The 16,063-nt window shown below is 27.4% G+C and overlaps 1 protein-coding gene across 1 annotated transcript; it reads left to right on the forward strand.

Annotated features, from left to right (window-relative positions):
* The first annotated feature begins 12,537 nt into the window (after nucleotides 1-12,537).
* On the forward strand, nucleotides 12,538-15,614 carry LOC124419314 (28S ribosomal protein S11, mitochondrial). Its single transcript, XM_046948056.1, has 5 exons — nucleotides 12,538-13,016; nucleotides 13,088-13,218; nucleotides 14,432-14,532; nucleotides 14,603-14,668; nucleotides 15,332-15,614. Exons 1-5 carry the CDS (start codon nucleotides 12,817-12,819, stop codon nucleotides 15,437-15,439), a joined length of 606 nt encoding a protein of 201 aa, XP_046804012.1. The 5' UTR covers nucleotides 12,538-12,816; the 3' UTR covers nucleotides 15,440-15,614.
* Nucleotides 15,615-16,063: the final 449 nt, after the last annotated feature.

Consider the following 16,063-nt stretch of genomic DNA (forward strand, 5'->3'; position numbering starts at 1 on the left):
TTTTATTAGTGAAAAACCGAACAATTTTAAATATTTTGGAATGTGGTAATTATGAGCAGAAGGTTATTTGTAATTAATACGGCATTGGACGCAGCTTTAAAACCCCTTTCAAACGCTATCCTATATTGAATTATTTGTTTCAAAACAAAACAAAAGTTTAAAAAAATAATTCAAAAATACCTCTTTTTATTTTATTCCTGCTCTCGAACGGTCATCGCTATACTGAAAATAAAACAAACTAAGGAAATTTTGAGAGGGGTAATAAAAACACGTTCTTGCTTCCCATAGAAAGTGAGTCGGTCTAACGCACATACATACATACATACATATATATGTATTTAAACGTTATGTCAATACCATTTTTGAAGTGATATATCTCGGGATCTATATATCGTATCTGCTTGAAATTTGAACATGCTTTCAGATTAGTTGGATATATATAAATACTAGCTAATACCCGGTGTGCTTCGCTACCCCTATCGAAATTAAATACATAATAATCAAAAAAATTATTTATTTAATTACTAAATTATAATTTTTTTCTTAAAAGTTTATTATAATTTCTCTCGATGACAATATATTTCATTTAAATTCTAAAATAATACATTAATGATCTATTTACTTCTTACTTGCTAAAATTTAATATATACCTTTAGTTTTAAAGAATAATTCTTATTCTAATGCCTTGGGATATATAATTTTTTTTACCCTCTAGTATATAAAAAACCTACTTAACGATTTTGAAAATTCCAACCACAATAGTTTTCCAGATTAACAATATGTTACATACGAGGGATGCCAAGCTAATTGTTGTACGTTCGCCAATTTCTATCAATGTAAAATTTAATTATCTAACAGTTTTCAAAATATACGAAATTTTGTATTTAATTCATATATGTGATCCAAGCCCCCCACCGAAATCCCGACCGTTATTTTCTAAATGTTCACATGAATGTTAAAGTTATTCATATAAAATTTGAAAATTCTAGCTCTAATAGTTTCTTAGATACATGATTTTTATATGAGCAAAAAACCAAAACAACCTCTGAAATTTTCATCAAAAAATGTCATATTTTTTCATGCTTTGTTAAAAAAGCAATAACAACACTGTACACGTGTGTCTGTAGATATATTTGGTTTTATTCAGCTGTGTATTTTTTTGTATGTTTGGATGCTGTTGGCGTCATTGCGTTGTTATTTTTGTTTTTCTGTGTTTTCGTTATGTAACAGTACAACGCTACGAAATAAAAAAAAAATACACAAGGCATCTAAAGTTTAGATGCCTTGTGTATTTTTTTTTATTTCGTTTAGCGTTGTTGTTGTTCTTTTTGTTTAGCTTTTGATGTAATAATAATGTAGTCGGGAAAAAATTTAAAATTTATAAAAGATGTTTAAAATACACTATGGTGAAGGGTATATAAGATTCGGCACAGCCGAATATAGCACTCTTACTTGTTTTTCTTAAAAATATTCAGATGAATATTAAAGTTCTTCGTGCAAAATTTTAAGAATTTAGTTGTATAAGATTCTAACTGTAATAGTGTCCAATATAAACGAATCATCTTATCCTAAATAATCATATTGACACTAAAGTGGCTCCGACAAAATTTTAGGACTCTAACTTAGTTAATCACGTTATCTACACAATTTTAATATAAAATATAAAACAATATTGTGTAATATATGTTAACATTTGATAGAATTGAGGCGAATTAAGAAAAAAATTATCAGCTGATTAACATCGCCTTGCTGTAAACCAAAATATATTCCATTAGGTTTCTATGGCGTATAAATTAGATCCTTAAATCCGGATTCACAATGCTAGCAACATTTTCAAGGATGATGTTCACAATGTTAACAACCAATTATTTTTAAAACTCGCGGCCGCAATATCAATATTTCATTTTTTATAAATTTTTCTAATAGTTTTTTATATAATATGTACAGTGTCTCTCAAAAGTATTCGAATTTAGGTATTCTAATGAAAGAAACCAAATTTAAATCTCTCATAATTATTCAAATTTAGGTATTCTAATGAAAAAAACCAAATTTAATAATATTTTTGTATGCAAAAATAATAAATACATTTGTTATATTATCTAGGCAGTCCTTAGGTTTCATATCACAATTTTTATAACTTGAAAAATCTTCATTTACTTAAATTTATTAAGCGTTTTTTAAGGAAGTCCATAAAATTACCTCACCAAAGTAATTGAATTTTTCCTGTATTTCACATTTCATCATATTATACGAAACATAAAGTTAGAATTAAATGGTTTTTTTTGCTTAAAATTCTTTAAGTGGCTACTATCAACGGAAGGGATATATATTTGGCCCATTTGAGCCACAATTTTGGGGCGATTTGACCATCTTTATAAGTAATATCATTAAAATGGCGGATTTTGACCACGTTTTCATTTATTGTTCCCTTTTTCCAGAGATAAATCCAAAATTTAATATTGAGATTTATTAGACTGCTTGAGGTATCTAAAAGTAATATATTTCGTTGTAAGAATCTGAGGTATCTAAAAGTAATATATTTCGTTGTAAGGATCTGTACTTAAACGTTCCATGATGTATTTTTGGGATCGTTCTTCTGTTTCTAATTGAATCATCTGGATCGTAAGCCCCTTTTCGTTCCACTAGTATCGATTTTTTCCGCAAAGTTGGCTAGTATATATTCATGTAGATATTAGCACATATATATTTTCAATTTCCCCGATATTGTAGCGGAATACAACTCCAAAACATGCCTTAACAAAAAGACATCCTCTACAGTAGATTTAATTTTTTACTACTTATAACTTTCACGCTTATGTTGCCCATTACAATAACACTGTAAGTCAAAGATTTTGGGTTTATTTTTATCATAGCGAATAATATTTAACCAGATATCAATATTTTGGAGTTAAACCATAATGATATGGAAACATTCAGCCTGTAATCCATTGGTTATAAAAAGAACGATTTCTTCGAGGCATGTTTTGGAGTTGTATACTTCTACAATATACTAAAACTAAAAATGTATAAAAGCTGATATCTAAAGGAATATATACCAGACAACTTTCCCCAAAAATGTTTTACCCTAGTATTATAAAAATGCCTAGATAATATAACAAATGTATTTATTTATTTTGCATACAAAAAATATTATTAAATTTGGTTTCTTTTCATAGTATACATAAATTCGAATACTTATGAGGGACTTTGTATAAATTTTCATTCATTATTTTTGTTTTTAAAATTATTATAAAATAAACGTCAACAAATTTTTAAAACAAAATTAAACTTTTATACTTAAAATCAAAAAAGGGATAGAAAAAACCAAATTGTTGCTAGCATTATGAATGTTCCTTAACTTATTCGGTATATATTTTATGGGTCTCTAAAGTATTTCCATAGGAAATTATTGCTTTTATACATTTTAACAGATTTAAGTATAGTCTAGTAGATTGAGGTTTTAATGCTGAATAAAGTATAAATTACCGCAGACCATCAAATTATAGTTTTAAATATGATGGTGAATAATATCTGAAATTTAGTCATATATAATTGAAATATTAAAGGTCATAGGTCAAAATAATATTTTTTTTAAATATCTCCTTTTTCATATATCATTTTGATTTATGAGTTATTACGAAATTTGTGGAGAATTAAATTTACGGTATTTTTGTTTCAGATAAGTTTTTCCTATTATCTGCAGTTTTCGAGTTATAGTCATTTTTCGTTCATTTAAGAAACGGTTTTCTAACATCAATATATTTTTAACTACAAACGTAATTGTGAATTTAAATATACTTTTTGTGCAAGAGTTACTCTCTGACCCATAGTCCGATCTCTTGTAATGTAAATTTTTAAATTAAATTAGAAGCTGTAATGATGAAACTCTTTTGACGAGGCATTTTACACTTTTTATAATTATTTGAACGCAAATCTGCCAATTTTTTATTTCTATATTATTTATATAAAAAAGTATTAATTGAAATTAAAACTAAATTGGATAGAATAATTTTAAAATCCATTAAACTGAATGCCGTCTAAATAACAAGAATAATTTAGAAATAAACTGCCAATGTATGCTGTTACTTTAGAAAGGTTTAAAGATGCAGTAGAAATATGAAAGTATGTACCTACAAAAACGCAATAACACTTAGAAAGTTAAAAAATAATAACTGAAGACATATTTTAAATTCCTAAATGTCCTCAGAAAATTTTGCAAAAAAAGCGGAGTAAATGAAAGTTTTTGCATAGTCTGTCGTATGTTACAGTCATGTCAATTTATATTTTGTCTAAAACTTTTGAATTATAATCCAATTTACAACGAATACAATGACTTGAAGGAATAATTGATTAAAGTTGGTTTTCTGGGTGAGATGGTTACAGCTTTTATATCTAAGTCTTAATCGGTAGAAAAACATTTTTATATTTTAGGCAAGCAATATGGAATATTCGTGGGTATTATAAAATATGTTAGTAAGTTCCTCCGTAATATATTGCATGTGAAAAAATTTTATATTTGTCTGTAAGCTGCACTATGCAAAAGCTTGTATGGGTAAATATATTTATCAAAAATACCAGAAATTTTTTTGAATATATATATAATATATATATATATATATATATTATATATATATAATATATATATATATATATTATATATATATATATATATATATATATATATATATATATATATATATATATTATATAATATATATATTATAATATAATATTATATATATATATATATAATATATATATATTATATATATATATTATATATATATATATAATTTTTTTCATAAAATATGTTTATATATCTAAAATATGTTTACATATTAATATTGCATACGTATGCATATGAGAAAATGTGCATTTTGGTTACTATATATTAATATTTTAATTATTTTGGAATCATATGCATAATTATGATTTAAATTTAAAGAATAAAAAAGCATAATTAATTGTTATTTTGTTACTTTCATGAAATTTCTTAAATTTACAATGATTACTTTTTCCGAATGGAAATAAATATTTGAATGTATAAACATTTTATGGGTAGAAAATCTCATTTTAAAATTATTTAACATAATTTAATTTTTTAGACTTTTCGACTTTTTCCGACTCATCGATTTTTTAAATTTTTTGTATTTTGTTTATGTAATAAAAACAAAATATAAGTGAAATTTGTGTTCAAATACTCGCTTGTTATCTAGAAACAGAACATGAATAAACAAATTATTTAACTTAATTTCGACTTTTTCCGACTATTATTTACAAAGTCGACGTTTTCCATAGACGATAGTCGAGTTATCGACTTTTTTGACAAAAAGTCGAATGTTTGATTGCTCTAAAGCCGATTTATAAAACCCTATCCACCATCAAATCGTATGCCGAAAATAATGATCCCCCATAAACACCAGGTTGATATTTGAAATATAGCTTAAGTAAATTATGGACCGAGATCTTTTAAACTAACAAAATATTAATTTTTAAAAACAATATATTTTTGTTCAATTTTTAAACAGTGAGCGTATGAGTAATTTTCTGAAGACGACCTTTTATATGCCAATTATGAATTGATACTCGTAAGGGCACTTTGCATGGTCCCTAACACCGATCCATTCTAAATATAGTAGGCTCTCATAAAACTTATGTGTGACGATTTTCGTGACTATATTTATATTTTAAAGGCATTAATGAGTGTTATAGTAATTTTTAGAAGGGGAACTTATATAGTGGGTAGGATCATTTATTAGCGATCCTTAAAAAAATTGGAAGAGAAATTCTAGATCGTAAGATACTTACTTATGTAAAATTTCATAGCTATACTCATATTTATAAGTTTGTAATAATCGTTTAAGCCATTTTCTGAGGGGACCTTGTATGGGCCGTAGGGTCATTTATCAACCGATTCTTATTGACTTATGTGCGTCGAATTTCCTTAAAGTAATTTTCAGAGGCGGCCTTAAATTAGGTGTCAATTATAGACCGATATTGTTTGCAGAAAACTTATGTGTGTCGAATTTCGTCACTACATTCATAGTTTTAAGCCAGTAACGAGCGTTATAGTTATTTCAGAAGGGGACCTTATATTTGCGATTTTTTTTCTATGTAAACAAACAGGAATTTTGACAGATAAGATTGTAAAAGCTGATGATCAGCTGTGCGGACGAGGCTACCTTATTAAGTGTACACTGATGTTTCATAAAACATATATTTTAAAAGATGGTAAAGTTAATATGTGCGTTAGGGTCTATAGTTGAAACGAAAAGTCGACTTTTCGACTTTTAGCATTCAGATAAAAGTCGACTTTTTGCACTTATTTAAAAGTCGACTTTTTGCATTTTATGCAAAGTCGATTTTTCGACTTTTTTCAATTAGTTAAAAGTCGACTTTAAGACTTTTAGTATTTTGTAAATAGTCGACTTTTCCACTTATTTAGACTCGTCGACTATTTTCGATTTTTTCCGATTTTTTCGACTATTTTTGACTTTTTCCGACTTTTTGACTATTTTCAACAACACTGTGAATTGGAAAAGGATGTACATGTGTGTGTGTGTAGATGTATTTGGTTTTATTCAGCTGTGTATATTCCCAGCAGTTCGACAAAGAGTCAATGCATACGAAAAAGACAGTAATTTCCACCAGTTTTGCCACTTTGGTTATTATTAACCAAAATTGGTTATTTTTATTTTGCATGTGTACATGTGAATTTTTTTTTTCGTTTTGGTTATTTTTTGCAAACAATTGAACTAAATGCTGTTTGCTATTATTCAAAAAATAAAATTAAAAAAAACTTCTTTTATCTCAAGTTTTAAATCAATTATGTATATATACATGTTTTGAATTTTGGTAATATGTTGAAGTTGTTTTTACTATTCAAAAAATTTTTATTACTACAATTCGTACATCTACTGGTTATACTTATGTGCACAAAGGTATTTTTTGATAAGTTTAATTGGTTAGGATTTAGCAAAAGTACCTATGAGTTTTCCACATATGAAATGAGTTGATTAAAATCATAACAACGCCGTAAAATTATTTAATTTACACTATTCAATCTAACACTGTGAATAATAAATCCTCTCTCTCCTTTTGGTGCATCCATGAACTTAAACTCACTTTTTGGGTCGATTCAACCTCGTCCGTCCTTTCTTTAATATTTCTATTGGAACTTTTTATGTAAAGAACTCGCGATACTTATATGAAAAAAAAAAATTGGTGGGAATAGTCTACGTACTTAGTAGATTATGTCCTCTAAATTAAATTTAAAGTATAATTGCAACTTCTATACCTATTTGAAATTTTGCATAAACAATTATTGTGCTAATTTGCCGAAATTCTAAGATAAATGATTTAATAAGAATAAATAAAGTATTTTCTGCTGATTGATGCATGAATAGTATCACAATATCTTTAAAGTATTAATCAACTGGTATTTTTAAGTAACACAGCTAAGAAAAATGAAATTGTATTGTATACAAAAGTTGTAATAACATCTAAACTCATACGACGAACAATAATCGCGATATATGTAAAGATTTGATACTCATGACCTTCGACTTCTACTATCTCACCATGACTTTTAGTTCTTTACATTTTCTCGATGATGTTGTATACTAGTTTTTATTTTACCGTCTTAAATTCTATAATTTGTCAATTTGTCGGATAATTTGGATAGATTACGTTTACAAATATTACTGAAGTTATGAATGTAATGCTAACATCCGCTGCATGGTATTATAATTTAAAACTAAATTTCGAACGAAATCTCTAAATCTGTTCATAAAATGAGAAGAATTTTTTAATTTAAAATTGTTCTCCAAAAAGTCGTATGTGGAATATTTTTAAATGCGCTAAAGCGCGTTAAAAACTCAGTTATGTTTTAAAATAAATATTAATTGCATTTGTTAAGGAATCTGCGAACAGACATATATTTATTGTTGAAAACACGATAGAGTCGAAAAGAAACAAGATAGAAAACTGAAATATTTTGCAAAAATATTTTTAATTGACCCAGTTTGATTGGTATTGAAAATGCTAACTATCAGTCAACGATTTCACTTAGCCCCCATATTATGCCCTATTCAGAAAATTACTATATTGCTTAAAAAAGCATCTATAGCGGTGAAATTCAATATAAAAAGTTTTATTTGAAATGTATTTGTGAAAATTTATGAGGATCGGTATCTAATTGACTCTATCCCTCATAAAAAGTCTCCTCTGAAAATGACTTTAAAGCAACAAAATTCAACATAATCAAGGTTTAAAGGAACTAAAATATCTCTGTCAGATTTTATGAGATTTGGTGCATAATTGACTATACGTCTCATATAAGATCTTGTACAGAAAATTACTTTAGCGCTCATAACTGTCTTCATAATACCACGAAATTTAACATAGTTCCACTTCAGAAAATGAATTTGTTATTTTAAAGTCCAAATTTAAACATAAAACAAATAAAAATAATGTTGTTTACTTTTTTCTTAATTTGGTTATTTTTTATTCGAATTTTGGTTAGAAAAGAAATTTTGTTGTGGCAACACTGATTTCCACTAATAGTTAACCACCTGTATGATTGTATTTCGTATGATTTGGGTCATTCGTCACGAATGTAATCGAGAATGAAGACAGTCGTCACTTTAGTGAGATTATACTCTTAAAAGTAGTTTTTTTTGTTGTACTTCCGAAAGTAGTTATTTTACCCATCTTTTGTAGAAATGATTATTACTTTCTACTAATATACCACATTCTAGAGAGTAGACACTTGAAATGTTTAAATTTTAGTTCCATTAATATCTTACCACTTGGCTGACTCCAATTCGTATTTTTTTTTTTTTTTTGGTCTTTTGTTACAAATAAACTCTTTGTAATCGAGAAAGAAGACAGTCGTCACTTTAGAGTCCTATTTGTAAGCGAGAGCAGAGGCAATCGTCTCTTTGTAGGGTGTAGACTTCCTCGTAGGACAAGCCCATGTTAAAATGGTCGGACACCTGGGTAGTCAGGTGGCTAGGGGCCACTACAAGTGGTAGGTTAAGTGGTCAGTTCGGGACTGTCCCGTCGAACTGCTGGGTTGTTTTGTATGTTTGGATGCTGTTGGCGTCATTGAGTTATGTATTTTGTTTTGTTTTCTTTTTGTGAATTTTGTTCGTATATTTGGATGTCAACAGTCGTAATTCAGGTCTGAGTTGGGGAACAACTCTCGCGTCATCGCGATTATTTCTTAAACGCGTTCAGGCTTGTGTTTGTTGCCTGGATTTCGATAGTTTTGCGTCTCGCTCGCACTGGTGTAGTGTATTACTTCATATAACTGTTCAAAGTTATATGTTGTGAGATTGTGTAAAATGGGAAAACCGAGGAAAAATATTAATATAAAAATTTTGGTGCATTTGTTGTTGCATTTTATTATTCTTCATCAGAATGTCAAAAAAGTATTTTGCATTTTGAGAATTTCAGTTAATTTCGTTGGGTTTTTTCAAATTATGTGTTAATTCCTTTTTGGAATTTATTGTTTTATTGTAAAAAGTATTTTTCAATCGTAATTTGCAAAAATCATATCCTCATTGTGTAAAAATGTGATGTTATTTGCCTTAAAAATGTTTAAAGGATAATAATGAGGCAATTTTGATATAAAAAAATTAGTTTAGATTTCTAGAACAAGTGTAAATCAATGAAATATAATTATGAGATGCTTAATCAATTACATTAAAAAATATTAAATAGAGTAATTGATGAAATGATCCAAAGAATTATTAGAAAAAAACGTACTGAGTGGTGCTTCAAAATCATTAACTGCCAAAGGGAGGAGACTTGAATCTATGGAAAACCATAGGACTCCTGATTTATCTTCTCCAAAATCCATATACGAACTAGGAGGAACACTATATTTTAATTTAGACCTCTAAACAGACCTTAGGATGCTTGGAACCAATGTAAAGTAAACTGTCGTGTAGTATAGGAAAAATACCTAATTTATATATTTTAAAATAGAGGAGGTTATCAAAAAAAGAAAAAATTTTCAGCTAATACATACACTTATAAATATTTAGAACCCAAATCAAGAATAACTATTCAGATCCTTATACGCCTACTGTATCTTATTCATAAAATAAAGCACTTAAAATATGAGGAAAATCAGGATTTTATCATGTAATAGTTCTATAGTTGTATATGGTGATGTCCCCATACTCAGAGTGATTAGGATGGTACTTAATGTTAGATTTATTGAATAAGAATTAATATTCTACAGTTCGAAATAAAATTTACACAGTACTCCCCAGTATAATGGGGTTTCCGTAATGTAGTTTTATCAATACAATGACCAAAAATGACCAAAAACCTATTTTTTTTGTTATAAATATAGATTTATACCTGACTAAACATTTTTTCTAGGTCCAAATCCATTGATTATCTAATATATCATGTATAAAATTCAAGATTACTTATTATTTTCGAGATTTAATCAAAGAAACAATAGATTTCATTTTAAGTCAAATATTGATAAATTCTTATAGGTATATGGGATAATAATAAAAAAAGATACTAAAATATAAAATGTTATTCTAATATATAGGAGTAATAAAAATATGAAATTTTATAAAATAATGCAGCAATATTGAAAAAATAACAAAACACCCTAAAAAAAGCAAAATACTTTATTGACCTAAAAAATTAACAATACGTTCTCATTTTATCAAATATTTCGTTAAATAATATCACTATTTAACATTTTATAAGATTTACATTTAAGATATAAGATATTCTTTAAAAACTAAATAATTTATAAAATTTTACATAGGCAAATTACTTAATTGATTCACTGTATGTACATGCATATGAAAAACATACATGTATACATGTAATACACTCATACATTTTTGTTGTTTTAACCTTTCACAATGCAAAATTACATAACCAACATTTTATGTTGTTATGCCCCCTCTTAATTTTTTGCATTCCTTTTACAAATTTCTAAAATACCTATAAATTCCTTCATTATTGATCATTTCATAGACACTACTAATGCATTACTACCTGTTTACAAACTTATTGTTATTGTTTCTTGCTTTATATTGAATTTATTCCATATCATCCTGTTACAAACAATATGTTTAAATATATCCTGTAAAAACAATTTTTTACATACATATTTACATGCATTCATATGATCCTCTAAGTATTTATATACTTTTTTTCTAATTATATTACCTTTTACAATAAATACAAATACATATATTTTAATACTCCACATAAAAATTATAAATTTAATAAATACATACATTCAATAATTCAATTCAAAAATTGTCTAATTAAAATTTGGTTATTTCATGCATACATTTCTCCCACAATTTACATATGTACATATGAACGTTTTCAATTATTTTCTAAATAAAATTTTTTTATATCTTGCATACGTTTTTCACATTTTATAATTTTTCAAGTTCAACATAAAATGTAAATTTTAGACCATAAGTCATTTCCTATAGTAAATAATATTTAAGTTTGATAGTAAAAATATTGTAACCTGATAGTCGCGACTATCGTTTTGTTTCGTGTTTTCGTCGGCACATATATGCTCTGCTTGCGTACATTTCATGTTCGTATATTACTGCATGGCTTCAATATTGTTGACTTCAAATAATTTGTATAAGAAAATATTTTAATATTATAGGCAAGCCATATGAAAAAAAATACTAGAAATATTTTGAACAGAACCATTTTTAAATATGCATATTTTTTAAATATGAGGTAAATGCATATTTATTGCAAAGTCAAAAATAAAAATATAAAAGCATTTACTAATATTTAAACTCTGATTTTTTCATACTTTGTTGTTAAAAAAGCAACAACAACACTGTATATTAGAAAAAGATGTACACGAGTGTGTGTAGATGTATTTGGTTTTATTCAAGATATATTAATTATAAGGTAGTGTCGTCGGCGAATTCAGAAAAACATAGCGAATTCATTTTATTTTTTATATATGGAGTTTGACAGTAGGCCTACACGTAAAAGTGCCAGCGCACTGTCAAAATACATTCCCCCCGGGGGCATGTTACCTTGGCGAGACCTCCGCCTTGGTGTTATTGCAATCCCGGGGTATAAAGAGGTGCCCAATACCTCCGGTCTGACCGGGACTGAAAAATTGGTTGTCTCAGTCTACTGTTTGGTTTAGTCCTTGCATAGATTGGCAGAGGTCAGACCAGAGCACCGCATAATCTGGTGCTACGGGTGGCCAGTTGCCCGCAGGACTATGTCCTGGCTGGTCAGTTGGTTGAGTTTCCTTCGGGATCCACGTAGTAGCTGTGGTTTAAACCCAAATTCGCGGGAAGCTTTTTTTGACAGATGGGATTATTCTACAATAACAAATCGCCTGTTGTTTTTGTATTGTTGTATTTGTTGTAGCGACGAGGCTACCTTATTAAGTGTACACTGATGAAACATCCTATAATCAGCTGTATTGTATATTTTTGTGACAGTGAAGGCAAATATTTTGTCATTAACAGAATTTTCGTCCCAAATCTGTGTGGTATAATTCATTATACGACACTCATTATGTTTGTATATTTTCTCATTTAACTGCAAGTCTTCTACATTTAAGTTGCTCTGCTGTTAAAAAAATATCTATTTGTAAATCCCAAAACTTATTGCTGGCATTGAAAACATCGAGAAGTTTTCTAACAAAAAATTTAATTTTCCCTTTAAAAATCCCTAATATGCCATCACTGGTGATGTAATTGAATTGTGTCGATATCGTGGGTATCTGTGGACATATATAAATTAGTTACCGTTTAAAATAACTTCTGAATAAATATGTCTCTGAAGACCATTTTATCCACGATAGTATTTAAAACAACCCGTAATGTTGTTCAAAATCAACGTTTTGCAGCTCTTCATACTAGTGTTATTCTGAAAAAGGCTGAAGATCGAAAGGAGATGTTAGCTTCAATGCCAGCTAAAGACGAAGGCACAGCCGGTGAAAAATCCATTGATATTGACACTTTATTGGGAAAGTAAGGAACTTTTTTAAATATATGTATATAGTATATACGGTTTATATAACTATGATGATCATTCATTTTAGAAAGGAAAGGTTTTTCCCAGATGCCTGTACTTCTACACAGCTCTTCAATAGTTTGCCATTTAATGAGCTTCCTATAGCTCATGTACGTGTATCCCCCAACAATACCATCATATCATTCACTGATAGTAAAGGTAAGTATCCATTGGTTTTTAAATTACAAATTGAGCATAACTTATGGGTCATGGTCTGGGGGTGAAAAATTCCACTGATAACTTAAAGTACTAAGTTAGAGTATTAAAGCCCCCAAACCGTTCGGCGTTGGTAGGTCAAACTTTTATAGAAAGTTGCGCTTTTTAACACTAACTTTATTAAAATTTTACAAATATTTTCAGAATTCACTTCAAAAACATATGTTTTGTTTAGCTATCTGCAGAACAACTTTGCAAGGAATATACCTATATTGCAGATTTCGAACCACAAATATTGATTTTTAATGGGTCATTCGACTCCATTTTGTAAACACTTGTTATGCAAAGATATAAATGTTTATTGGAGTAGGGCGACAGTGGTATCATTTAAAAGGTCTTTCGAAAGCGCATTAGTAAATGTAAAAATATCCAATATTTAATTGGAGATTTGATTATTGATTATTTTGACAAATTAGTCAAATTTTATTTAACTTCTATGTGATAAAATGAATTATTTTTTATATTCGCGTTTTTGTCCATTCTTTTACAGTCTCAAAATTTATATCAAACATATTTAATATAGGTATCAAACTTTTACATTTGTCATTGACATTTCTAAAACGTGCAATTATTTTCAAATTAAAATATTTTCCCCCACTTTTTTATACCAAATGTGCAAAAAATCAAAAATTTTCCTTTTTTATAAATCATATAGTTTAAAATTTAAAAAAAAACATGTTTTAAGTATATTCAAACTTTTTAAACATTACATTTCTCAATTAATTAGAAATTATTGGTAACTTTATAACCTGGTATTAACCAAGTAAACTGTCCATCATTTGAAACAAGTGATTACAAATAGTTGTTTTACATAATATTCTTCAAAGACTGAAATCGAAAATCATTAATTTAGTGGAAACAATGCCTAATACTCGTCATTGATATACTGATATTAACTATCTGTAATGTTATAAAATTTTATATGATTTCATTGTATGTTCTAGTCCTCATTTTAATTTTTTTTATATATTAAAGCCAAGACGGAAAAATATCTTGCATTTTAATATAACTGCACTAAATAACATTGTCGTTGAGGAAGAACATTGTTCTGAATCTTCAGATTCCAACAGTCACTAGGAATATATAATGTTTTACAAAAATAAGTCTAATTTTAAGTTGTTTTATAACAAAAACATAATTTTTATTTTAATATTAGGTGTTCCACGTCTAATTCGATCCTGTGGTATTGAAGGTTTTAAAAATACTCGAAAAGGCACTAATATTGCTGCTCAGGCTACAGCTATCAGTATAGGAAGTGTAAGTTGTTAAAACAAAGTACCATACTATGATGTTATTCACATATATTGTTTTATAATGTTGTTTATAGAAAGCTGTTGATTTGGGATGGAAAACTATTCGTGTTAAAGTTCGTGGTTTAGGACCGGGAAGAATGGTAAGTTAAAAAAATTTAATGGAAACTCTAAAATGTGGTGTTCTGGAGTTTGCCCTTATACAAGTAGCCATGGAATATATTTACAACAAACATTAATGCGTTGATTATACATAAATCATGTTAGTTTAGAAATATATCTCATATACGGGAAGAATAATTTTAAACATTTTAATTAATTTAAATGTACATATAAATTTAATTTTAGGATCAGAAATACTCTAACAAAAATATTAATTATTTTATTTTTTATTGATGAATACTTTTTTAATATTTATCGTTTGACAGGTACGTATTAAAAAAATGATTTCTTTTGAGGTATCAATCACTCTTTAAATTTTTGTAGATAAAAAACATCTATCAAAAATAGACTTCAAATGTCGCCCTTAAAAGTTTTTACTATCAAAGCATTTTTAGGATTTAAGAGAGGAATTTTATAAATTTTAATTTTATCCTCCGTTCAAGTATTTAATGGAAAATTATCACATCTTTTCGATTACTATGGTTTATAATTTCAATACATATGTATGTATACACCACATATTAACGAAATAATTAAAATAATAATTTCCAACCTCGAAAAAATTTAATGAACTAGAAAAACAATTTTCTTAATTTAACAAATAAAACATTAAACTGTAATTGTCAATATGTTTATTTTTTCAGTCTGCCATAAAAGGATTACAAATGAGCGGTTTAAATATTGTTTCAATAACTGATAACACACCTGTATCATGGAATCCCCCACGAGCACGTAAACAAAGAAGTTTGTAAATAAATAAATAGTCTACTATTATTATATACATAAATAAATGTTAAATAAAAAAGTAAAATAATATGTACAAAACAAAAAAAAAAATATTATTCATGTAATTTCCATTTAGTATATGAATAGTAAGTGAAATACAAAAAAAAAAAACATGTTTATCCATTAATACAGTCCATCAAACATTGACGTCAGCGTAATTTTTTGGGAAATAGTCGTTCATTTGGGAACGATTTTTATTTTAATTTTACGAATGTGATTTAACATTTGAGAGGTATACATTTTTTACATGAACTAACCTAATAAAGCGAATGCACCACTGCACTGTGTCTAGTCATCAGATGTACAGGCGCAATGGTACATGATTAACTTTTTTGAATGTAAGTGATCAATAAACAGTCAAAAACAGACATTTGCTAAACGAAAAAAAAACTAAAATAATATTAACGCTTATGTTGTATTGTTCTTTTTACTGCCTTCATGGTAGAATATAATTTGTTTAATATACATTACAGTTGTAATTCATATTGGAACTCAATAAATTATAAACAACTATTTTCAGTTTCAAAAGTAGAATGAAAAATTTTAATTATAAAACGTAAAAACAATTATTTAAAATTCAAATGTTACTA

Source organism: Lucilia cuprina, chromosome 4, assembly GCF_022045245.1.
Source record: "Lucilia cuprina isolate Lc7/37 chromosome 4, ASM2204524v1, whole genome shotgun sequence".
In the NCBI taxonomy this organism is placed as follows: Eukaryota; Metazoa; Arthropoda; class Insecta; order Diptera; family Calliphoridae; genus Lucilia; species Lucilia cuprina.

What these genes read in the sequence shown, in the direction of transcription:
- LOC124419314 (XM_046948056.1), top strand. Translation starts at nt 12,817, where the DNA reads ATGTCTCTGAAGACCATTTTATCCACGATAGTATTTAAAACAACCCGT. An exon ending in ATTGACACTTTATTGGGAAA is followed by an intron (nt 13,017 to 13,087) that starts GTAAGGAACTTT and finishes CATTCATTTTAG; the next exon opens with AAAGGAAAGGTTTTTCCCAG. An exon ending in ATCATTCACTGATAGTAAAG is followed by an intron (nt 13,219 to 14,431) that starts GTAAGTATCCAT and finishes TTTTAATATTAG; the next exon opens with GTGTTCCACGTCTAATTCGA.